Source organism: Gracilinanus agilis, chromosome 6 (genome assembly GCF_016433145.1).
Source record: "Gracilinanus agilis isolate LMUSP501 chromosome 6, AgileGrace, whole genome shotgun sequence".
In the NCBI taxonomy this organism is placed as follows: domain Eukaryota; kingdom Metazoa; phylum Chordata; class Mammalia; order Didelphimorphia; family Didelphidae; genus Gracilinanus; species Gracilinanus agilis.
This window is the reverse complement of record NC_058135.1, coordinates 279,283,377-279,307,475: the sequence shown is the minus strand read 5'-3', so window position 1 is coordinate 279,307,475 and position 24,099 is coordinate 279,283,377. Positions and strand designations below refer to the sequence as shown.

Below are 24,099 nucleotides of genomic sequence, written 5' to 3'. Positions count from 1 at the left end.
ATCCAGCCTCAGACACTTCCCAGCTGTGTGACCCTGGGCAAGTCACTTGACCTCCATTGCCCACCCTTACCACTCTTCTACCAAGGAACCAATACACAGAAGTTAAGGGCTTAAAAATAAATAAATAAAAATAAATTTAAAAAAAAAAGCTATTTAAGGGCAACTAAGGCAGTATAGTGGATAAGAGTGTTAGACATGGACTCAAGGAGACCTGAATTCAAATCTGTCCAGACAGAAACATGATCCACCTCAGTTCCCTCATGTAAAATGAAGATACTGATAGCACTTAGTCACAGGGTGATAATGATGATCTCGTGAAATGACACATACAGTATTTTGCTATCTTTAAAGTGGTATATAAGTGATAGTTTTATTCTTAAATTATTTGCCATAAGAGATATTTTCTGGAAAAGGGAGGGAATAGAATATGCAATGCAAAAACAGAAGACATCTCTAAGGAAGGACCTATTCTTGAAAACAAAAACTTAGAACCTATAATGTCCGGGCTAAAAGTGACTTCAGAATATTGAAAATAAAATATCAAAATTGAAAGAGTACTTAGAGGACATTTAATAAAACCTTTAATAATTCATTTAAAAAATACTGACCCACATAAGTGTGAAGTGATTTATCTAAAGTGATCTTTGAAAGTGCTCAGGCTTCCACAACTCAATGATTTAGTTTTTTATTATATCTAGTAACTGGGATAAATTTTCTGTTTTTCTTTGGCAGGTGAGAGATGCCTTCTTACAACACACTCCAGCTCAACCAGTCTGGTCCCATTGAATTTGTGTTCCAAGTGTTCTCCACTTCACTTACAATCCAGGCCCTCCTCTTCTGTTTTTTCCTCCTTCTCTATGTGATGATTCTCTGTGGGAACACTGCCATCGTCTGGGCTGTGTTTACCCATAGTTCCCTGCACACCCCCATGTACTTCTTCCTATCCAACCTGTCCTTCCTGGAGATCTGTTATACCACTACTCTGGTACCATTGATGCTCTCTAACATCTTTGGTGCCCAGAAGCCAATTCCACTCGCTGGCTGTGGAGTCCAAATGTTCTTTTTTATCGCCCTTGGGGGCACTGATTGTTTCCTACTGGCTGTCATGGCATATGACCGCTATGTGGCCATCTGTCATCCATTGCACTATACTCTCATCATGACCCAGAGGCTCTGTATCCAGATGGTGGCTGGCTCCCTGAGCCTGGCTCTTTTTCTGGCTCTGCAACTCACAGCACTGGTCTTTACCTTGCCCTTCTGTGGGTACCACAGGGAAATCAAACACTTCTTCTGTGATGTGCCACCTGTCCTAAGATTGGCCTGTGCTGATACACACATTCACCAGGCTGTTCTCTATGTGGTGAGTATCATTGTCCTGACTATCCCATTCCTGCTTATCTGCATCTCCTATGTCTTCATTGCCAACACCATCTTGCACATTCGCTCAGCTGAGGGCCGGAAGAGGGCCTTTTCCACATGTTCCTCCCATCTCACTGTGGTTCTGCTACAATATGGCTGCTGCAGTTTGGTCTATTTACGTCCTCCATCAAACACCCAAGAGGACGAGGGTCGGCAGCTGGCCTTGGTCTATACCTTTGTCACTCCCCTGCTTAATCCCCTCATTTATACCCTTCGGAACAAGGATGTCAAAAATGCTCTGAAAAAAGTCATGACCAGTACCAGATAACCAGACCTGCTCAGAATCAATCTATTTTAAAAGCATTTGCTACATATGTGTTATATGGCAGATACTGTGTCAAGGTTGGGGGATAAAGAAATAAAAGATAATCCCTGCCTTTGAGGAATTTAAATTCTTTTTTTTAAACCCTTAACTTCTATGTATTGGCTCCTAGGTGGAAGAGTGGTAAGGGTGGGCAATGGGGGTCAAGTGACTTGCCCAGGGTCGCACAGCTGGGAAGTGTCTGAGGCCAGATTTAACCTAGGACCTCCCATCTCTAGGCCTGGCTCTGAATCCACTAATTAAATTAGAATTTAAATTCTAATGAAATTTACTGACCATTTCTGAATGAAGGAGAGAAATTAAGTTCACTGGAGTTTTATTTTAAGTTTGATGAAGAAGGATGAAATTTTGTTTTGCTTTGTAAATATTTCAGACTGTGGCAAGTACAACCATTATCTTCAAATACAACAAGTATGAATGTCACAGAGCTAGTAAGTGCCTAGAGGGAAAATTCAAATGCAAATTCCTGGATACAAGACCAACTCTTTCCTTTATACCAGGTTAAATGAATAAAGAATTTAGTGGAAGTCCTTGGTTATTAAATCTTGCCCATAGTCAAGCCATGAAGTATTCTAACTGTGTCTGTCTCCATCCCCCGTCCTGTCCTGCCACTCCAGTTCTCCCTGAAGGGAAAAGTTTTGGCTCATCACACTGTCAAATTCTGGACTGATGATTTTCAGGAGGTAGCTAATGAAACTCTTTATAGGTTCATTGCTTTGATTACTTTTTAAAAGTCAACAGGATCTACTTAAAAAGGAATTCTGCCAAAGTCCAAATGTAGGCAAAAAATGAATTGAGGAGACATTGGTAGAGTTCTCTTTGTGGTGGTTCTCTTGGCATTAAAGTAGAGTCATTTCTTGCTTGAATTTCTGGTGAGAGTAAGAGTATAAAGCTATTGTCTAGACTAGCAATCATTATTGCCCAGCATTTCAGGTGGTATCACAGACCAAGAGAGCACTCATATTGTCTGTAGTGCAGTGGTGATGCAGATCCCTTTACTAGAATTGGATCTGGTTGGAACCAGTGACTCAGATGTTTATATCCACAAGTGTGCATTATACACATGTGTACACATGACTGCATATATTTATACTCATGAGTGTGTTCACATATATACACAAAAAATTAATTGTGCCACAAATTTGGTTGGAAATAAAGGAAAAATTAGATTGAGTGAAGAATTCAGCCCAATGTTAGATAACATCCATTATCAAAGCTTCTTATTGCTTTTATTTCTCCCCTAGCAGACCAAGATCTCCTCTGACCTTTTCTTGGAGATTGACAGTGTTACTGTAAATATGTCTGCTCTACTCATCCCATTCTATCTTACTATATTATATTCTTACTATAGTGCTTGAGAGCAGACATGTTTATAGTAACACCATCACAGTGAAATCAGCCTGAGTCCAGCAGGAGATTTTTAGTTGGTTACCAACTGGTTTCTGTCTATATGGAAAGAAATTCTAGAACTTCTAAGTCAAAGTTAACTTATATTAATCATGGAGATAATAATGACTGATCCACCTTCCTCTAATGGCCTTTTACAGATCACATGGGATAATGGACAAGAAATTGCTTTGTCAATGTAGAAATATAGGATCATTACTGAAACCTTGGGCTGATTAATATCAGGTATTAAGCATGGTAGGCAGCTTCAGGGAGAAATGTATTATTTCTAGCTGTGTTTGAAGGAAGTTTTGAGACCTCTCTATCTATTCATTCATTTGTTTTCTCACTTATTCTACAAGTATTTAATGGATACTTATTAAGAGACAAACACTGTGCTAGATCCTTAAAAGTATACAATAAACATATGTTAAATGCTTACTTTGTAAAGAGCTTGGTGTTCAGTACTAGAGGAGATAAAAAAAATTAGAATACACAGAACCTATCCCTATGGAAATTATAGTCAGAAGGGAAAAACAGAGAAACACAGGGTCACTATCATTCATTTATTATTTTTTTTAACTCTTACCTTCCATCTTAGAATCAATACTGTATATTGGTTCTAAGGCAGAAGAGCAGTAAGGGCTAGACAATGGGGGTTAATTGACTTGCCCAGGGTTACACAGCAAGGAAGTGTCTGAGGCTAGATTTGAACCTAGGACCTCCCATCTCTGGGCCTGGCTCTCAATTCACTGAGCCACCTAGCTGCCCTCACTATCATTCATTGATAAAACTAACAGTTTATTAAAGATCTACTGTTTTTAAGACATTGAACAAGGTGATGATATAAGACCAAAAAAAAAAAAGAGTTCCAGAATCACAATATGTTGTCTATGTTGTCTAATAAAATGGGTTGGGAGATAGTTTTTGCTTTTTTTCCTTATTATAAAGAAGATCTCAATATCTATGGTACTTGGCTTTACTTATAAAGTAAAATGTATTGATTTGTAATGACAATCTATGCCTTCTTTGAGCTTATATTGAACTAGGAGGTTGACAAAATGTCAAAAAACATATAATACCAGGGCAGCTGGGTAGCTCAGTGGATTGAGAGCCAGGCCTAGAGACGGGAGGTCCTAGGTTCAAATTCGGCCTCAGACACTTCCCAGCTGTGTGACCCTGGGCAAGTCATTTGACCCCCATGGCCCACCCTTACCACTCTTCCACCTATAAGTCAATACACAGAAGTTAAGGGTTTAAAATTAAAAACAAACAAACATATAATACAAAATGAGTGGTGATGGGAGCAAAGGAGAGATCAAAACACATTAGTCAAAATATTTAGAGAAAGGAGAAAAATGTGTAAATTTCTACCCATATGATCCCCACCAATAGATAACTTGGTTTTGCCTGCCCATGTTCCCAGTACATCCGTAATCATATATCACAGGAAGATGTCCAGAGTGAGAAACAAGAATATTCAAGAGAGAGGAAGCCTTAGTTCATGTGGGCTCCAAGACAGTCAGAGGTAGAAAAATGAGTATCCTGATGAGTAACAAGCTTTTAGAAAATTAGAGAAAGGAAGATATTGGGAGTTTACTCTTCTCTTGGATATTGTAGTTAAAAGAGATACAGGATAGCTTCCTGCCTGGGAAATGCTACCTGGAATGAGGACAGGGGAATAACACTGATGCTACAGAGAAAAGCTAAAGAATAAAGAGAATCACATCTGGAGAATTGTGGACATATCTACCTTGTTCAGGTGGTCTGAAGGTCCTTAGAGGAGATAATTAGGTATAAGGGACACAGAAGGGTTTATCAACTGAAGAGGCACCTTACACATATTAAGTGTCTGATGTTATCCAGTCTCCTGATAGCAGACTTGCTCCTTGGAAGGAAGTATTACTTTCTTGTGAACACAATGAACACATTTGATTTTTTTTTGGCCTGCTCATAGTCCTTGTGAACTTGGATGCTTCTCAGGAGGGTTATTACCTACCCCTGATATGGAAAGAATTAAATACTGACATTCCCAGGCTATAAACCAGGAGAAGGTCACTTGAGAAGAAATGAATCAGAAAAGTGGTCGTCCTTAATCTTTGCCTAGGACTTCCGCATCAGGAAAGATCCTCTGTTGCAAGATTTATAATTTCAGAGGACACTGCATAAGTGTATTAATGAGGCAAAGAACAAAGTTTTATAATCTAACAAATTTCAAACAGAGAAAACATTGTTACCACCAGTGGGGATCAACACAGATCAAGAACATAGGAAATGGGCCCTGCCATTAAGCATTTATAATCTATTAGATATTAGAGTGGATGCAGCAATTTCAAACTATTAAGGACCAATCTCTGAATTAAATTAGTTTACTCTGTCTCAGTCTATCTAATATTTCTCCTCAGTGTGTTTGAATAGGAATACTCATGGGTATAAATGGGTGATGAGGGCTTATCCCTTTTGTGAAAGGAAATTCTTGGTTCTCTTTGTCTATTCTGAGTTTACACTTTTAAAAAGGGAATCCTTTATTCTCTTTGCCTAGTAGGAATTAAAACTTTGGTTAACAATAACTTAAACACTCCTACTTAGTACCTAACCAGATTGTGAGGCCAGGATTAACTCTCCTTTGTTTGCTTTTTAATTAATCAACAAAAGTGAATACACCCATACTAAACTCTAAAGTAAGGGAAACTCTTACTACAGGAATTTACACCTCCAAAAGGAAGACACCCCTACTTAACTTTAAGTAGGTGGAAGTCTGCAACCCATGTGTTAACTGGGTAATAACTCAGTAACATGCTGAATCCAAACTGGATTCAAAAAATCCAAACTCAGAAATGTATGAATCCTAGGAGGAGAATTAACACATTTAGAGGTGACAAGTCAATCCCACAGACACTGCCCTGAGCAGGGCTGGACAATTTGGAAACTATGATTGGACCCTGTGAAGAGAGGAAAGAACAGGAAACCACCATAAAAGCCACGAAATCCTTGAGCTGGGCAGTCTCATAAAGTTGAGTCTCATGGAGAGTGTCTCCTGGAGATAAGTCTTCCAGGGAACTTCATTGGGGACTGCTGCATGAATTGTGGCTTCAACTTAGATTCTGACTCCTGGACTACTTCACTGGGTGAGTGAAAAGGGCTAACTACTTTCCTAGTTTCCTAAGAGACTAGCTTCCATCTTGGAGGAGGCCTCATAGTTACTCACTACTGGCCCTCCTGACTGAGGACTAGTATAGGTATTTTCTTTAATCTCTCTCACATTTCTCTACTTTATTGTTTCCCCTCTAATTTGGTAAATAAACTTCTGACTTGAGATATAATAACTTTGGTGGCCAGGTTATTTTATATAATTTAAGCCCAACCACTAAATTTAACCTTTACATTTTGCTACTTAATTCAATCTACCAAGTATTTCTCAAGTTCCTACTACATGCAAAGTGGTGTGCTATATATTGAGAACACAATGACCCAAGAGAAAAGTAGTTCATTTAGAGGAAGTTGAATTTCAACAAAGTACTATAGCCTACATGAAATACAACATGAATATATGTTAGTAAGTATAAGGTACTTTGAGAAAGAAAAAAATCACTGAAAAAAGATTCAGAAAAGGATTTCCATAGAATGTGAGAAATGAAGTGAGCCTTAATGAAATCTATGAATCCCAGTAGGGGAAAGGTAGTGAAGAGTGAATGCCAGGTACAGAGAAGAGCCTCAGCAAAGGCACAGAAATGAGGTATAGAATGCTGAGGATAGTGAATAGAAAGTAGGTCAGGTTGGCTGGAGTATAAAGAACATTAAGGTGAATTCTATAAGATAAATGTGAAGAGATAGTCTGTAGACAAAGTATGCAGGATTTTTAATTCCAAAATGAAGATGTCTTTCAATGAGGAAATAGGGAGCCCTTGATGATTCCTGTGGAAATAAAGGACTATGAAGATCTGTGATTTCGATGTTTGATTTTATAGCTTTATGGAGAACACAGAAAGAGATAAGAGAGTGAAATCAAAGAGACTGATTAGGAGACTATAACAAAAGTGCAAGGAAAGCTTGGTGAGGGCCTTGTCTTGGCTAGTGGTTTTGGAGAAAAGGGGGCAGAAGCAAGAGATGTCAGAAATCAATAAAACTTGACAATAAATTAAACACATTGATTTTGAGATACCTCAAGGACATGTACATATAAATGTCCAGCAAGAAGTTGGTCATTAGAAGCTGAAAATCAGGAAAAAAATTATTAGGCAATAAACATTTATTAAGTCTCTACTATATGCCAGGCACAGTAATAAACTCTAGGGAAATAAAAACCAGCAAAAGATAGCATCTGCACTCATAGAGCTTATAAATTAATACAAGAGACAATGTGCAAATATATACAAAGGAAGTTCTCTATGGAATACATTTGAAATAATTAACAGCAAAATGTACTAAAATTAAAAGAGGCTGGGGATAGCTTCCAGTAAAAGGTTAGATGTTTTTCCAGAGCTTAAGGGAAGCCAAGGAGGTCAGGGATGAGAGCAGAGGAGGGAGAGGATTCCAGACATGGGGAACAGCTAGAGAGAATTCCTAGAGTTGAGAGAGAGCAGTGATTAGCTATGTTTAGAAGTCAACTAGAGATGGTCCAGATTATGGGAAGGAGGCTAATGGTCATCCAAAAGAGATTTAGAAAATGTCAGCTCTTATTGCAGAGTTTACTTGTAGGAAATGAAATTGAAAGGCAGGATCTTAAGTTCCATTATCATTTCTTTCTGACTTGAGTCCTGAATCATATAGAATTATACTTTTGTTTAGGATAAATACATGCACTCACACATATATACAGGTTGTTGGAGTCTGCATGTATACATGTGTGCATATATGTATATGTGTGCATACATACATGTGCATGCATCCATTTTGAGGAAGGCTCTTCATTTACAGATTCACTTTCCTCCTTGATTTACCCAGTGGAAAAATATAAGTACTTGATCCCAGATTTGGGATCTAATGATTTTCTTCTAAGCATGTCTATTTATATGAAGATTTTGATTTTATAGTGCTCATGCGTTCCTAAAGTAAAAAAGATCTTAGAGTCAGCCTATTTGAGCTGAAAGAGATTTTTTAGTCTATCTACTCCAAACTTTGAATACAGGTTTAAATAGATGATCTTTGAATTTTCTTTTTTCTGAGAATCTCATGATATTGGACAGCACCTACCTTACCCCTGTTCTTAGTGAGAAGGTTTCTAAAACTTCTTAACATAAACAATGCCAAATCCTGGTTGCAAATAAATTTTGTCCTTCCTTATACATTTTTAAACAGAAATGTGTGTTGTGTTTTATCCAAAACATTTCTTGATTTTTCTCTTTGTATAAATATTCTTTTCATCTTATTTTTTATGTTCTTATAGTAATTGTTTTTGCATTATCCTCTATATAAATATGTTCAGCTTTATGGCATGGTGGATAGTGTCTTTGACATTGAGTCCAAAATATCTGAGTTTAAATTTGGCCTTAGAAACTTACTTGTATGAGCCTGAGAAAATCATATGTAAGTGTCCTTATCTGTAAAAATGGAGAAAATAGTTGGTTTTATCTCTTTGGCCAATTTTAAGGAATAAAAATAAGATAATATTTAAAAGTCATTTTTCAAATCTTTAAAATTATATAAATGCTGAATATTATTCATTATTACAAGCCATATCATTCTGTTTTTTAATGTTGACTTAGGTATTAATTCCTGGTTCTAATTCCAACTGATCAAAATGGATAAATTTCAGCCTATACTATTGAATCTTCAAGCCCAGCACTCTTCCCACTAAATCTTCTCTTACTTTCCTTTATCTTCACCATATTTGGGGGCCCATGACTATAATTTCTCATTGAGACAATTTAGTGATATTTGTTATTTCTCTGTGTAAAAACAGTTTTTATACTTAAAATAGTATTTGTTTTTATTCTTTTGATTGATTTTTTTGCAGCCACAGGTATGGGGGAAGTTGGCATCCTGATGAGTCCAATCAGTCCTAATAATCAAGGAATAGGTTAATGTGCCAGAATTTCTCCACATGCCTCTGACACCAAAAAGGTCTCCAATTTGTCAGTCAAAGTCTGCTTTGCCATAGATCTAGAATCTGGACATTCTAGATCCTAGAATATAATTTTCTCTGCTCCTAGGAACTAACCAAATTGACAAAATATGCCAGGGAAGACTGGTTGTCCAGTGGAAAGAGTGCTAGATGTAGAGTTAGGAAGAATTGAATTCAAATCCAGACTTAGACACTTCCTAACCATGTGACTTTGGATTAGTCACTTACCTCTGTTTGCCTCAATTTCCTCACCTATAAAAATTAAGATAATAATAGTACCTACATCACAAGGATGTTGATAGAATCAAATGTGGTAACAAATTACAGTGCTTCGTAAAGGTTAAAGTGCTATATAACTATGAGTTATGATTATTGTTATGACTATGTAGAAGCATCTTCTTGGAATATTTTATCCCTTCTTAGAATATTGTTTTTAAATTTATAAACTAAAATACACAGAATTGCAAAGGAAATCAATCATATTGAAATAGCATCTGAATGCAGAAAGATTGTAACCATGTAATCTTTCATGAGGTCTAAGAATCACAATAATTTTAGGTTATCAGAAATAAAAACAATATTTAGTGATATCTACAATAACTATAATGAAATGTGAAAATATCTGAGATTTCTATTGGAGACAGACATTCTCTTGTTCAGGTGTTCAGTTGTATCCTACTCTTTGTAAATCCATGGATGTGTCCATGGAGTTTTCTTGACAAAGATACAAAACTGGTTTGCCATTTCCTTCTCCAGTATGTTCCCATTTTATGTATGTGGAACAGAGGTAAATAGGGGCTGAGACTTGCCCATTGTCACGTGGCTAGTATGTGTTCTATCCACTGTACCACCTAACTGTCCCAGTGAAAGTCATTGATATAAGCAATATTACTGTGGCTTACTTCCTACATTCATTATTTAAGGAAATGTTAATTTTCAGTTATCTATATGTGAAAAAGATGTAATTTTCAACATACCTAATGTTACTGGTGACTTGAAATATAGGTTATGAATCCTTATCATAGAAGAGATCCCACCCAACATAATAGACTTTAAAATATCAAGTCTTCACAGATAATATTCTAAGCAGATCCCCTGAGGATCCTTATAGACCCATTGCTTTGAATATAGAAAAATATAAAGGAAGACCCTACAATTCTCCCTGAAATAGAGGTAGCTCCCTTAACTCCTATCATGGTCACTCTTTGGGCATTCTTACCCTCAGATGTCATTTTGGGGATATTGGTGCATTGGGACCAAAGTGGATGGTTAATAGATGGCTAAGCTTGGAGATAGTGGATAGAGAGCTGAGCCTGTAGTCAGGAAGAGCAGAGTTCAAATCCAGCACTAAACACTAGCTGCATAACACTAGAAAATCACTTTAGAAGCTTAGTGAAGACTGGATTGGAGTAGGGAGAGGCTTGAACAAGCAGAGTACCCAGCAGCCAATTGCAATTGTCCAACCATGACATTGCCAGACTCCAAAAGGGATCTAGAAAACACATTAGGTTTAAAGCATTCTCTATTTAAAAACCTACGATAATGACTCTGGAGGAGATATGAAGTTTAAAGAACCTTGGAACGTTTTGACTTCGTGGAGTGTAAAGACTAAAAGGAAAGTAAAACATGAATAGAAATAACTATAACTCTTTTATTCATTTGACAAGCAATATATTAAGTGCTACCGCTATTAGGCAATTGCTTCATAGAAACTACTGTTATGTAAAGGATGGCAGCATGGAATCCCTGCAAAATACAGGATCAGCCTCACTCCTGGAATTCTGGGTGAGGCTGACCCTGTATTTTGCAGGGATTCCATGCTGCCATCCTTTACATAACAATACAAATAAAAGAAATAAGTCACAGTTCCAAGGATGCATGAACTGTCTGATGAAATCATTTTTGAGGTGAATTCCATTTAACTAATTTTCTTGGTCATAATACAATGATCAATATACTGTGGGGCAGTATTTATTAAAAAATGACTGATCTAAAAAATTCTAGGAGTCAACTTTTGATCAACTAATCATTAAAGGCTCCTGTCTCTCTCCCCCTTCCCTTCACTATTCTCCATAACAAATAAGTATTAAGGTTCTGTAAATGGGTGTCTTTATCATTTCCCACTGGAGAGAATTATTGGGACACAACATAAGTCTCTGATGAGGAGTAAGCAAACTTGTCTCCTCCTGGTCCCCATAGACCAGCAGTGGCCTCTACCTAGAAAACCCAAGAGGATGGGACTGCCCATTAGCTTTGTCTTTGTTGTCCTCAATTCAGAATGTTTTCCCCAAACCTCAGATCAACTTAAATACAGCAATGGGGAAAACTGCAATGCTTCATTGACTCATTCCCCTGAGAAAGATCCCAAAGAGGACCTTAAATAACCTGGATAAGAAGATAATGTCTAGCTTATCAATGAACACAGAGGGACTATGTCAGGTAGCTAGGTTACCTGACTCAGGGGATACATCCTGGACCACAGTCTAAGAAGATTCTGTGATGATCATCACTCTCAAATCATCTGCCCTTGAAGGCCGTCAGTGAACATAAGATACTCAAATCTTTCCCTATTTGCAGCTGAATGAATTCCATCCAGAAAGCAGAGCCAGGGAGCCCATGCACCAGCTCAGGTGTCTCCTTTAAAGGAAACTCTGTCCCCTTTCAAGGTCATGGACCCTCTTTCTACTTAACTCAACAAGAACAAGGACAGAATTGCAAAGATTTCCAGAAGTACTATCCCTGGGACATCTCAAGTCGAAGGCAGCCTGTGGAACGAAGATTTTTCCTAAATGGCTGATGGAATCAGAACCACTGTATGGTGGTAAGGAATGTCATTTATTTATTTTCATTAAACTTCTTGAATAGATAGCCAAGGATTTAGAGTTGGAAGCATCTTAGAGTTCAGTTACTCTAGTGGTTTTCATAGGACCCCCTTATACTCTTAAATAAAATTATTAAGAACCCCAAAGAGTTTTTATTCAGGTCAGTTGTAGTTATCAGTATTTAACACATTAAAAATTAAGATGCCTTAGCAATAGCATGAAAATATTATGAACCTTGCAGATCCCCTAAGAAGGTTTTAAGGAAACCTAGGGATCACCAGACCACACTTTGAAAGCTACTGGTCTAGTCCCCCCACTTATTTTGCTGAAAAGAAAACTGAGGTCCATAAAAGAGAATTGAACTTCATAGTCAGAGGCCCTCGGTTTGAATCCATCATCTAATATTTTACTGCCTGGGTAACTGAGAAAATAATTTCTTTTCACTGGGCTCAAGCTTCTCATCTTTAAAATGAGAATGCTTGACTAGATGGTCTCTGAGGTGTCTTCTGGCTCTAGATCAATGTTCCTATAATCCTAGGTCACATAGCTACTGTAAGCCTCAGTTTTCTATTTGTTTAAATGAAATGGGTTGAGCCAGAGGGCCTCAAAGCTACCTTTCAACTATAAATCTGTAATTCCATAATGAACTGCCCAAGAAAGTTTGAGATTGAACCTAATATCCTTTGACTGCAAATCTAGGACTCTTTTCACTATATTAAGCTTTTCTGGAATCATTGTAAAATTTTTATCGGTTGTCCTATCTCCTGGTCTTTAGGTAGGAGGGATCATACATTTCAGAGACTTATGAGAGGTGGCAACTGTCTTTCAGATTATCTAAAACAAAAACCTCATTATACTTAACAAGTATAACCTGACATCTAGAACTAGTTCAGAATCTTGTATTTGATTCTTTTCTTTTAAAATAAAGCCCTTACCTTCCGTCTTCGAATCAATACTGTGTAATGGTTCCAAGGAAGAAAAGCAGTAAGAGCTAGGCACTGGAGGTTAAGTGACTTGCCCAGGGTCACACAGCAAGGAAGTGTCTGAGACCAGATATGAACCTAGGACCTCCAGTCTCTGGGCCTGGCTCTCAATTCACTGAGTCACCTAGCTGCCCCCACTATCATTCATTGATAAAATAAACAGTTTATTAAATATCTACTCTTTTTAATGCATTGAGCATTAAAAATTAAATGATATAAATAAAAATGACATAAAATTATATAAATTATATAAATTATATATATTTATATATATATGATAGCCTAAGCAATAAATTGATGTTCTTGTCCCCAAACCAGCCTTTTCAATATTTTAATTGTATAAAACTACAAACTTCTCAACATCTGTTGAAAGTATCACTTTTCTTCTATTAGTCCAGACTTGCCATTTTATCATTTTTCTTGACTTTTCCCTCTACCTTTGACTTCTATATATTATCTGTTGGCAAGTTCTCATAAGTTCTCACTCCTTGTAATATCTTCCCTTCATTCTCTGCTCTAATTTAAGAATATACCATCTCTCACTTGGGCTATTGCAATAGCCTCCTATATGGTCTTCCTAACTCCATTTTTTTTTTAACCCTTGTACTTCGGTGTATTGTCTCATAGGTGGAAGAGTGGTAAGGGTGGGCAATGGGGGTCAAGTGACTTGCCCANTATAATAAATAAATTATATAAAATTTAATTCTATAAGATAAAAAAACAAACAAGAGTGCCAGAATCACAATATGTTGCCTATGTTGTCTAATAAAATGGTTTGAGGGATAGTTTTTGCTTATTTTTTCCTTATTATAAAGAAGAGCTCAATATCTATGGTACTTGGCTTTACTTATAAAGTAAAATGTATTGATTCTTAATGGCATTTGTTGCAATGAAGCATCATTCAAGCCAATTCCATTCAACAACTATTCTTCAAACTCTTCCTACATGCCAGGAATCATAGGTTTGGAAAATCCTGCTGCTTTTTCGTCATACATCTAGAAGGGGTATAGGTCAGGAGATCCAAGAACTATTAGGAATATGGAGCCTACTCCATAGAGCAGCTGGATGGCAGAACAGATAGAGAACTGAACCTGGTGTCAGGATGACAAAAATTCAAATTCAGTCTTAAATATTTACTAGCTGTATGGCCATGGGCAAGTCATTTAACCTCCATCTGCCTCCATTTCTTCAACTATAATGTGAAAGAGGATAAGTATAAGAAGACTGGGAGGGCAAGATGATAATGAATTAGGAAATTAATGGCTTTTAAAAGCCACAGTATTTTGTACCAGAAAGAATAAGGTCTGTACCTTTATGAAAATCATTTTGGAAGCTGAATGGAGGATGAATATGAGTGGGAGAAGAATGGAGGTAATGAGATCTAGCAGCAAGCTATTGCATTAGTCCAAACCTATAGGTATAAGGGCCTGAGCAAGCATGGTGGCTGAGTGAGTGGAAAGGGGAGAATTTATAGGAAACATAGTGTAAAGGTCGAATTATCAAGACTCGGCAACAGTTTGGAAATGTGGGAAGAAAGAAGAATCAAGGATAATACCAAGGATGGGAGTTAATAGTGATAGTTAGCATTCATTCATTCATCAACCGATACTTACTAAATATCTGCTATTTGTAAAGTCTTTCATTTAACACTCAAGAAAAAGTCAAAATGGGCCAGTCCCTGGAGATGCAGAATATTGCACAAACTCTCAGAAAAGTTTTCGGTTTTTTGGATAGGAATGAGAAGTCCATTTTAATGAACAGTTTTTCTTGCAACGCAAGGTTCAAGTTATTGGTAAGAGTGAGTACTAGGAAGTGCCAATGAGAGAAAAAGACTATTGTAGCTTGGACTAGCATCCAAGTCTCTTGACTCTCCATTCCAGATTTTTCTCAGGACATCTCAACCTTTTTGTGACTAAAATGTTATAAATTTAAATCCTTACCATTTCATAATGGCATGATTTGTCAGAATATGGTTGTTTCTAATGGGAGATAGGGCAGGAGAATAAGTTTCCCACCCACTAGTCCCCTATACAACATAAGTGTTCTTCAACTAGAAAACCCAACAGGATCTGACCATCCATTAACTTTGTCTTTCTTGTCCTCCACTCTAAAAGTTTTTCCCAAACCCCAGTGCTTCAGAAATCCATTACCTTGAGGAAGCCTGCAAAGACAGAACTAAATAACCAAACCTATTAAATGAGACATAAGTATATTAGGAATGGAGACATCAGGGACAGATCTTGATGGATTTTTTAATCCTAGCAGGTTACCTTGAACCTAAGGCTATGACAACTTCTTGATACTCCTGACAAGAGTACCTCCAAAGTATTGCCTTCTCAAATCCCTTGATAGTAGTAGGAACCAAAGATTCTTCTCACTTTCAGCTGCATGAGGTTCAGACAGAGAGCACAAGCAAGAATCCTTCCCATAGGTCAATGTCTTTCCATTTAGGAGACCATATCCCAGCTGAAGGTCATGGGCACTCATTCCAAGTGATTCAAAGTGAGAAGAGATAAGAGAGTTGTGGATAGCTCCCTAGGAGGTTTGCCCCAAGGGCATCTTCAGGGAAAGGTAGACAATGGATCAGAATTTTTCCTCAGAGAGCTAATGGACTCAAAAACACTGAAATGTGGTAAGAGGGTGACATTTTCTTCCTTTTCCCTGTTTGACTTGAGTCCTGAGATTGGGACCTGTCCAACCTCTCCTTGATTTAGATATCTCCAGTGATTTCAAACTCAGAACGTCTATTCCATTTGGGAACAGTACTCATTATTGATGTTTGTTTTATTTTCTTTCATCAAGTTAAATCTGCAACCTCACAACTTCTACCCATGCCACCTTGTTCTTTCCTGGGACCAAACAGAACAAATCAAATTCCTCTTCCATCTATCTGCCCTTCAGATATTAAAAGGCAGCCATCACTTCTCCTCCAGTCTTCTTTATTTTCTTGGCAAGCAAAGCCTTCTACTGGGCACTTGATGAGGTGATTTTATATCAGTCCACATGTTTTTACTTTCACCATTTGTGCTACAGTCTTATTCACTCCTTGTCCTAACAGGTAAATATTTCCCCTAGGTGTGTCCTCAATGCCCAAGTTGGTTACCAGTAAAGTATAATTCCTATCCATCATCCCTGGTATTAATAGTTGAATAAAATATCAATGGACCATGGGATTTAGGGTTAGGAGAGGTCATCTTTTCTAGCTTCCTTATATTGCTGATGAAAAAAAAAGAAATAAGCCTCAGGTAGAGTAGGGATATACTTTGCTAACAAATTACAGACTCAAACTCCAAGATTTCTAATTCTTATTGATATGTTTTTTTTAACATTTGTAAAATTTAAAGAGATGCATGTTAGCTACCATCAAGTATTTTAAGGGCTTCCATGTAGCAAGGAATTTGAATTTTCTGCTTGGTTCTAGAAGAAAGAACAAAGAAGATGGAGTGGATACTATTTCAATTCCATGCAGGGAAAAGCTTTCTCACAATTAGAGCAATCCCAAGTAGAATGGGTGATATCAGGAGTTGGGGAAAAACTTATAAACAATAGTTGTATGATCACGTGTTGGTCACATTGTAAGAGATATTCTTGTACAGGACTTGATGGTCTCTGTGGTCCCTTCAAATACTCAGATTGTGGGATATTCTCATTTCAGTAGAAGTCTATAGTGACTCAACACGAAAGGAATGACATTCATTCACAGTGAAATGTGTATGAGATTGGTTTTACCAAGGATTCATCTGCTATTCTTTTCAAATTTTTCTCACCTTTTTTAGTTAAATTTAGAATTTTTTCAGTATAATCAATTAAAATACAAATATCTCTATAGCCCACTTTCTCCCTTTATTTAGAAAGAAAAAAAACTTATTTAGAAATATGTAGAGTCAAGCAAAACAAGTTTCCCCATTGGCCATGTCCCAAAAAAGGAAATAAAATAATGAAATATGCCTCAACATGCACTCTTACTCCATCAGCTCTCTGTCATGATCCTGGTAGGCAGCATGTTTTGTCAAGAGTCCTCTGGAATCATGATTTTGGTCAGATTTCTAAAGTCTATTGATATTTTTCTTTACAATAATATCATTATGCATAATTTGTTCTCCTGGTTCTGTTGATTTCATTCTGAAGCAGTTCATCCAGAATTTCCCAGGTCATTCTGAAACCATGCCCTTCTTCATTTTGATACCACAATCATATTCTATCACAATCATATATCGTAACATGTTCATCTATTCCGTGATTGATAAGCAATATCTCAGTTCCCAATTCTTAGGTAATACAAAAAAGAGATACTACAAATATATTTATATAAAAAGATCATTTTCCTCTTTCTTTAAAATATTTGCTCCTTTTCTTTTTGTGCTTTGGCTTTATTCTCTTACTTTCCTTTCTTCCTATTATTTCCTTTAAAGGTTTGGGGTTTACAGAACCACTGTCAAGACCTGCATGCATACAGTCATGTGAGCTCTTAAAACTATCTTTTATTATTATTATTATCACATTCCTGGAAGAATTTCTGCAAGGTAAGATCTTAATCCTCTTTCTCAACAAGGTTTATTCTTTAGAGAATAGTATAGTCATGAGGAAGAAGTGGGGCAAATTTTAAAAAGCAAGATAGTAGATTTAGGGGAGAAACTTTAAGAAAACTCCACCAAATACTTGTCAGTTTTTCTAACCCTTAAATGGATGGTTCTCTTTTATTTTTATTTTTTTTAAAAACCCTTACCTTCTATCTTGGAGTCAATTCTGTGTATTGGCTCCAAGGCAGAAGAGTGGCAAGAACTAGACAATGGGGGTGAAGTGACTTGCTCAGGGTCATACAGCTGGGAAGTGTCTGAGGTCAAATTTGAACCTAGGACCTCCTGTCTCTAGGCCTGGCACTCAATCCACTGAGCCACCCAGATGCCCCCTAATGGTCTTTTAAAGAGCTCTTCTTTCCCTTAACTGAGTCCTTCTATGAGTGATCACAGTGTATTCTAAAGAGTTCTAGCCTTAGAGTCAAGAGATCACTTAGAATCTAGGCTCTAACATTTGCCAACCATGTGAGACAAAACAATTTAAATTCTATGATCTCCAGTTTCTTCTACTTGTAATGGGGGTGAAGTATATAGACCATAGGTGTCATATTTTCTGTCCACTAAGTATAGTTCTAACCAGATTAAAATGTAATTGAAAAGGATTTAACAAAATAAATAAAAATTCAATAGATTATAGATAATGTTAATATGTGGTTTTCTAAGTCAAAATGAAGCCCACAAATTGCTTGTCAACTCTGGGAGGCAGGAGGGAAGATTGGAGGAAAACAACATGAATCATGTAACTTTGGGAAACATATGTGTAACTTTGTTATTGGAATAAAATAAAGATAATTTTTTAAGTGCAGTCCACAGTGATCTTAGTAGCCCCTATTTCTATTTGAGTTCACCACAATGAATGAGATCACTACAATGAGTATCCTTCATCATCATCTCCACATTTTGAAGTGAAAAGACTGCAGTATTGGGATAATTATTTGACCTTTCAGGAATTTAATTAACTTGTCTATGGGAAGTTAAGCTAGATATTCTCTAATGTACCTTCCTGGTCCTATCTCATGCTTAAATATATCATGTTATTACACAAATTTTGTTGGTAACTCCTCCTAATGCTTTACTATCAGAAAGGTAAGAAATGAGTCATTTTCTTAAACATCAATAATATATGTATATATATGTATATACATATATATATATATATGCTAGAGGTGGAAGAATTGAACATCTGATATCAAACTAGAAATGATCTTACAATTAGAACATATTATAAAGTAACATTATTAAAACCAGTTGGTACTGCATCAGCAACCAGTTACAAAACATAAAGGTCAGATTTAAATCAAAATGTCATGCAGCATTTAAGTGTATCTGCGTGACCCTCCTTATTTATAATCAATCAGATGTTCCTTGGGAAAATATACAACAGCATATTCTTGGTGTGTGGAATCATTCAGAGACCTCTATGGATCTAAGAACTTTAGATGACCAAATCACGGATATCAGTCATTTTTCTATTTCTGATTCCATTCCCAACCTGGCCTCTTTATTTTTTTAGAATATTTCATCTTATATCTCTCATAATAATTTAATTTCCACCCTCAGTACTGCTGGATTTGCCCTTTTCTTATTGCTTATGGTTCTGTTTTGCTTTCCATTCCTCATTAGATCACTCAGTTCTACTATAAGACAAATTCAAGTTGAACTCAAGTCTCTTCAATTTAAAAAGAAAGGGAGAGATATTGAGAGCAATAGAGAGACACGTGGTTGACTACCATAATCTATGAATCCCATCAGAACCTGCTGTAGTTTGTAAACTCTCTATAGCTGATAGCTATGACCACTCTCTATAACTCCTCTAATTAATAAAAAAAAAATTTTAACCACTTCAATTTAAAAGAAAAAGGGGGAAATATGTGGAAATCCAAATGGAGAAATAGGGTCATGATAGGGCCTTTTATCTGGATTCCCTACGTGAACAAACCAGGCTGAAGCAGTCTTTGTGTTTGGTCCTGGTATCCTAAGCCCTGAAAAGCTCTGGTACCAACAGGTTGGTTAATCCAAAAAACAATTTGACCCCTCCAGGAGGCAAATTGGAAGTCATTAAAAGAAATAAAAATCTGTGATAGATATTTTATCTGGATCCCATTATAAAATCATCAGCAAGTAAAACTGTGTGTATGATTTTTCTGCATTACATGTCAGGATGCAGACAGAATGGGTTATCTAAGGTAAAAATCTGAAACTCTTCTTTTGACTCCTTTTATGATCCAAGTCCCAATGGAAAGCTTTAAGCAAACCAGCAATTACTGGGTAAACAATTTCTCTCCAAGAAAATGAAGATCACTGAACTCTAAGACTATCCTAAGTCAGCCAAGGCCAGAACTAGACAAAACTTTATCCAACCAGGTGCAGTCCTCCTGATAAAAAGTACAAGACTCAAATCATTTATATATCTATAGAATATAGTTACTATTCTCGGAATTTGCTTACTGATATCCAGGTGGCTAGAATTCGGCCTTGGACCCTGTTCTATCTTTACTTTGAAGCCTCAAAGGATTTTCTTTTGTATAATTTGTAATCTCTACAAGCTATAAAGTTTTTCTTTGTGTTCTTTGTGTGAAAATAGTATATAATAAACTCTAGACTCCATGGCATGTTGGAGCAGTTAGGAGCTAACCATTAGACTGACTGTTCTCAATTTCTATACTATTTCAATCTGACACCATTAAACGCCACTCAGTATCCCTGGTATTATAGAGCTGGCTCTCTATAATACTGGTTGGAAGTACACTAAGGAAGATAAAATATAGTGTATTTGATAAGCCTGGAGACATAAATTACATAGGAAAGAACTCTTTATTTGTTAGTAACTCATGGGAAAAAATGGAAAATGACCAAGAAATAGACTTAGAAGAACATCTTAAGCCATATTCCACAAGTTCAAAATGAATATGTGATCTGAGTATTAAAGACCACACCATAAAAATAGAAAACAAGTAGACCATATATTTGGGGTGACTATGTTTAGAGCAGTGGTTCCAAAACTTTTTTGGCCTACCGCCCCCTTTCCAGAAAAAAATATTACTTGGCCCCCTGGAAATTATTTTTTTAAATCTTAATAGCAATTAATAGGAAAGATAAATGCACCTGTGGCCATCACTGCTCTCCTGGATTGCTGCAGCACCCACCAGGGGGCAGTGGTGCCCACTTTGGGAATCACTGGTTTAGAGGATGGATTGACTAATTAGGAGACAGAAGCAATTACAAAAGAAAAAATAGAAAAATATAGTATGCAAAATTAAAATGCTTTTGTCCAAATAAAAGTAAAACATCTAGGATAAGAAGGAAAATGGATGACTTAGGAAATTATTTGTATCAAAGATCTCTGATCAGAGATTTAATTGATATATTATAGACCAGCCTCTCATAGGAGGTATTCTCTAATGTACCTTCCAGGTCCTGTATCATGCTCAAAGATCTCTTAGAATGTTATTCCAGACATTCTTTTGGTAACTTCTACTAAGGCTTCTCTATCAGAAAAGTAAGAAAGTAGCTATTTTCTTAAACATCAATAAAAATGAAAAATGTACAGATTCATCTAACAAAAGGCTGGTATATAAGATTTATAAAGAAGTAGTAGAAATATATGAAACTAAAAACCACTCCCCAGAAAATAATTGATCAAACTACCTGAACAAATAGCCCTCTAAGAAAAAAAATAAATTGTCAACCATCATCTAAAATAATGCTACAAACCACCAATAATATGAGAAACACAAATCCAAAAATTCTGAGATTTCAACATACAACCACCAAATTGGAAAAAAAGATAAGAAAAGATGAGAATGAGTCCTTGTTGGAAGAATTGTGGTAAGATAGGGCAATTGATTCATTATTGGTTGTGCAACTATTCTGGAAAGCTATTTGGGATTATACAAAAAAAATTATGAAAACAGCAATACCTTTTGCCCAGGGATTTCACTATTACCCCAAGGAAGTCAAAAAGAAAGATTTAAAATATTTATAGCAGCACTTTTTTGGTAGGAAAAGCTACAAACAAAATAGATGTTCATGGTTTGGAGAAAGGCTAAACACATCATGATGCATAAATGTAGTGAAATATAATGTAGAATATGAAATCACGAGATGACAAAGAAAGGCACAGAAAGTCTGACATTACCCAATGTAAAGTGAAGTAAGCAGAGAGAAGAGAGGCATAAACAATGTAAATGGAGAACTCTAAAATCACAAAACAACAAGAACTAAATGCTATAAAATTAAAATAAAAACAGAAACACAAGCTTGGCTCCAAATAAGAGATGTGAAAGGGCACTACCTTCTATTTCTGTGCAGTGATAGGGGATGTACTGGAGTAGAACATCAGATACAATATTGGATTTTTTAAAATTGTTTATCTGCTTTGGTGACATTTTTCTTTTCATTGTATTATTAAAAAAATTACTTAAGGGCAACTAAACAATGCAGTGGATATGTACAGTAGGCTGGGAATCAGGAAGAGCTAGATTCAAATTTGATCTCAGACACACACTAGATATTCAGGGAAAGTCACATGTCTTCAATTCCCTCAGTTCCCTTAGGGATACTGATAGCCCCTACCTTGCAGGGTTATAATGAGGATCTAGTGAAATAACATATGTATAATATCTTACAGTACTTAATATATAGAACTTAAAGTGCTATATAAATAATGGTTATTATTATTAAATGATTTGTCATAAAATATGACATTCTAGAAGGGTCAGGGAGTAGAGTAGATAATATAAAAGCAAAAAGCATAACTAAAGGTTTTTTGAACTAAGAACATGTCAAGGTTAAAGGTGATTTTGGAATATTGAACACAAAACATCAAAGTTGGGAGAGTGCTTAGAGGACATTTAATAAAATCTCTTCATTCTGTGGATGAACATATTTACCACAGAAATATGAAATCACTTTACAAGGGCTGATTTTTTTAAACTCTTATTTTCTGTTTTTTAAACCTTACCTTTCATCTTAGAATCAATATCTAGAAATAAACCAATTTTTCCATTTTTTTTGTCAGGTGAGAGATGTCTTCTCCTAATATTCTCCAGCTCAACCAATCTGGCCCCATTGAATTTGTGTTCCAAGTGTTTTCTGCTACCCCAAAGTTCCAGGCCCTCCTCTTCTGTTTCTTTTTCTTTCTCTATGTGATGATTCTTTGTGGGAATACTGCCATTGTCTGGGTTGTGTTCACCCATAGTTCCTTACACACCCCCATGTACTTCTTCCTGTCCAACCTGTCCTTCCTGGAGATCTGTTACACCACTACTCTGGTACCATTGATGCTCTCCAACATCTTTGATAACCGGAAACCCATCTCGCTGGCTGGCTGTGGGATCCAAATGTTCTTTTTTGTCACCCTTGGGGGCACTGACTGTTTCCTACTGGCTGTCATGGCATATGACCGCTATGTGGCCATCTGCCATCCCTTGCACTATACTCTCATCATGACCCAGAAGCTTTGTATCCAGATGGTGGCTGGCTGTCTATGCCTGGCTCTTTTTCTTGCCCTGAATCTCACAGCACTGGTCTTTACCTTGCCCTTCTGTGGGTACCATAGGGTGATTAAACACTTCTTCTGTGATGTGCCACCTGTCCTAAGACTGGCCTGTGCTGACACCCGCATTCCCCAGGCTGTAGTCTATGTGGTGAGCATCTTTCTCTTGACCATCCCGTTTCTGCTTATCTCTATCACCTATGTCTTCATCACCAACACCATCTTGCATATTCGCTCAGCTGAGGGCCGCCAGAGGGCCTTCTCCACCTGCTCTTCCCATCTCACTGTGGTCCTGATACAATATGGCTGCTGCAGTTTGGTCTACTTCCGTCCTCCATCAAGCTCCACAGAGGATGAGGATAAGCTACTTGCTTTGGTCTATACCTTTGTCACCCCTCTGCTCAATCCCATTATTTATACCCTTCGGAACAAGGATGTCAAAAATGCTCTGAAAAAAGTCGTGACCAGTACCAGATAACCAGACCTGCTCAGAATCATTCAATTTAAAAAGCATTTGCTACATGCTTTGTATATGATGGATATTGTGCTAATTATTGGAGATGTAAAAAAAATTTTTTTCATAGTCCCTGCCTTAAAGGAATTTAGATTCTAATGGAATTTACTGACAGCTCCTGCATTGAAGAGAGAAATTTAGTTCACTGGGGTTTTGTTTTAAGTTTAGCCAATAGTTTACAGTTTGATAGTATTTTTTATTAATATCCCAATCTATGGCAAACATAATCTTAAATACACCAATTGTAAGTGTCAAAGAGTTAGTACCAGAAGCAAAGTTCCTGACTTCAAGATTAATTCCATTATGCCAGGTAAGATAGTTTGATGGAGTCCCTTTGGTATTGTTTTTTAATTTTTTAAAAACTCTTACCTTCCATCTTGGAATCAATACTGTGTATTGGTTCCAAGGCAGAAGAGTGGTAAGGGCTAGGCAATGGGGGTCAAGTGACTTGCCCAGGATCACACAGCTTGGAAGTATCTGAGGCAAGATTTGAACCTAGGACCTCCTGTCTCTAG

General features: G+C 36.8%; 2 protein-coding genes across 2 annotated transcripts; both read left to right on the top strand.

Annotated features, from left to right (window-relative positions):
* The first annotated feature begins 739 nt into the window (after window positions 1-739).
* LOC123252696 (olfactory receptor 10Q1-like) lies at window positions 740-1,687 on the top strand. The gene has a single exon (XM_044681957.1). The coding sequence runs from the start codon at window positions 740-742 to the stop codon at window positions 1,685-1,687; it is 948 nt and encodes a 315-aa protein (XP_044537892.1).
* A 12,646-nt stretch (window positions 1,688-14,333) lies between these two features.
* On the top strand, window positions 14,334-23,548 carry LOC123252695 (olfactory receptor 10Q1-like). Its single transcript, XM_044681956.1, has 3 exons — window positions 14,334-14,367; window positions 21,382-21,401; window positions 22,625-23,548. The coding sequence occupies exons 1-3, from the start codon at window positions 14,334-14,336 to the stop codon at window positions 23,546-23,548; spliced, it is 978 nt and encodes a 325-aa protein (XP_044537891.1).
* The last annotated feature ends 551 nt before the right edge of the window (window positions 23,549-24,099 follow it).

Coding starts and splice junctions, on each gene's coding strand:
- LOC123252696 (XM_044681957.1), top strand. CDS start 740: ATGCCTTCTTACAACACACTCCAGCTCAACCAGTCTGGTCCCATTGAA.
- LOC123252695 (XM_044681956.1), top strand. CDS start 14,334: ATGGAGGATGAATATGAGTGGGAGAAGAATGGAG. Junction 14,368..21,381: donor TGAGTGGGAGAAGAATGGAG/GTAATGAGATCT, acceptor GATGAGAATGAG/TCCTTGTTGGAAGAATTGTG. Junction 21,402..22,624: donor TCCTTGTTGGAAGAATTGTG/GTAAGATAGGGC, acceptor AATATTCTCCAG/CTCAACCAATCTGGCCCCAT.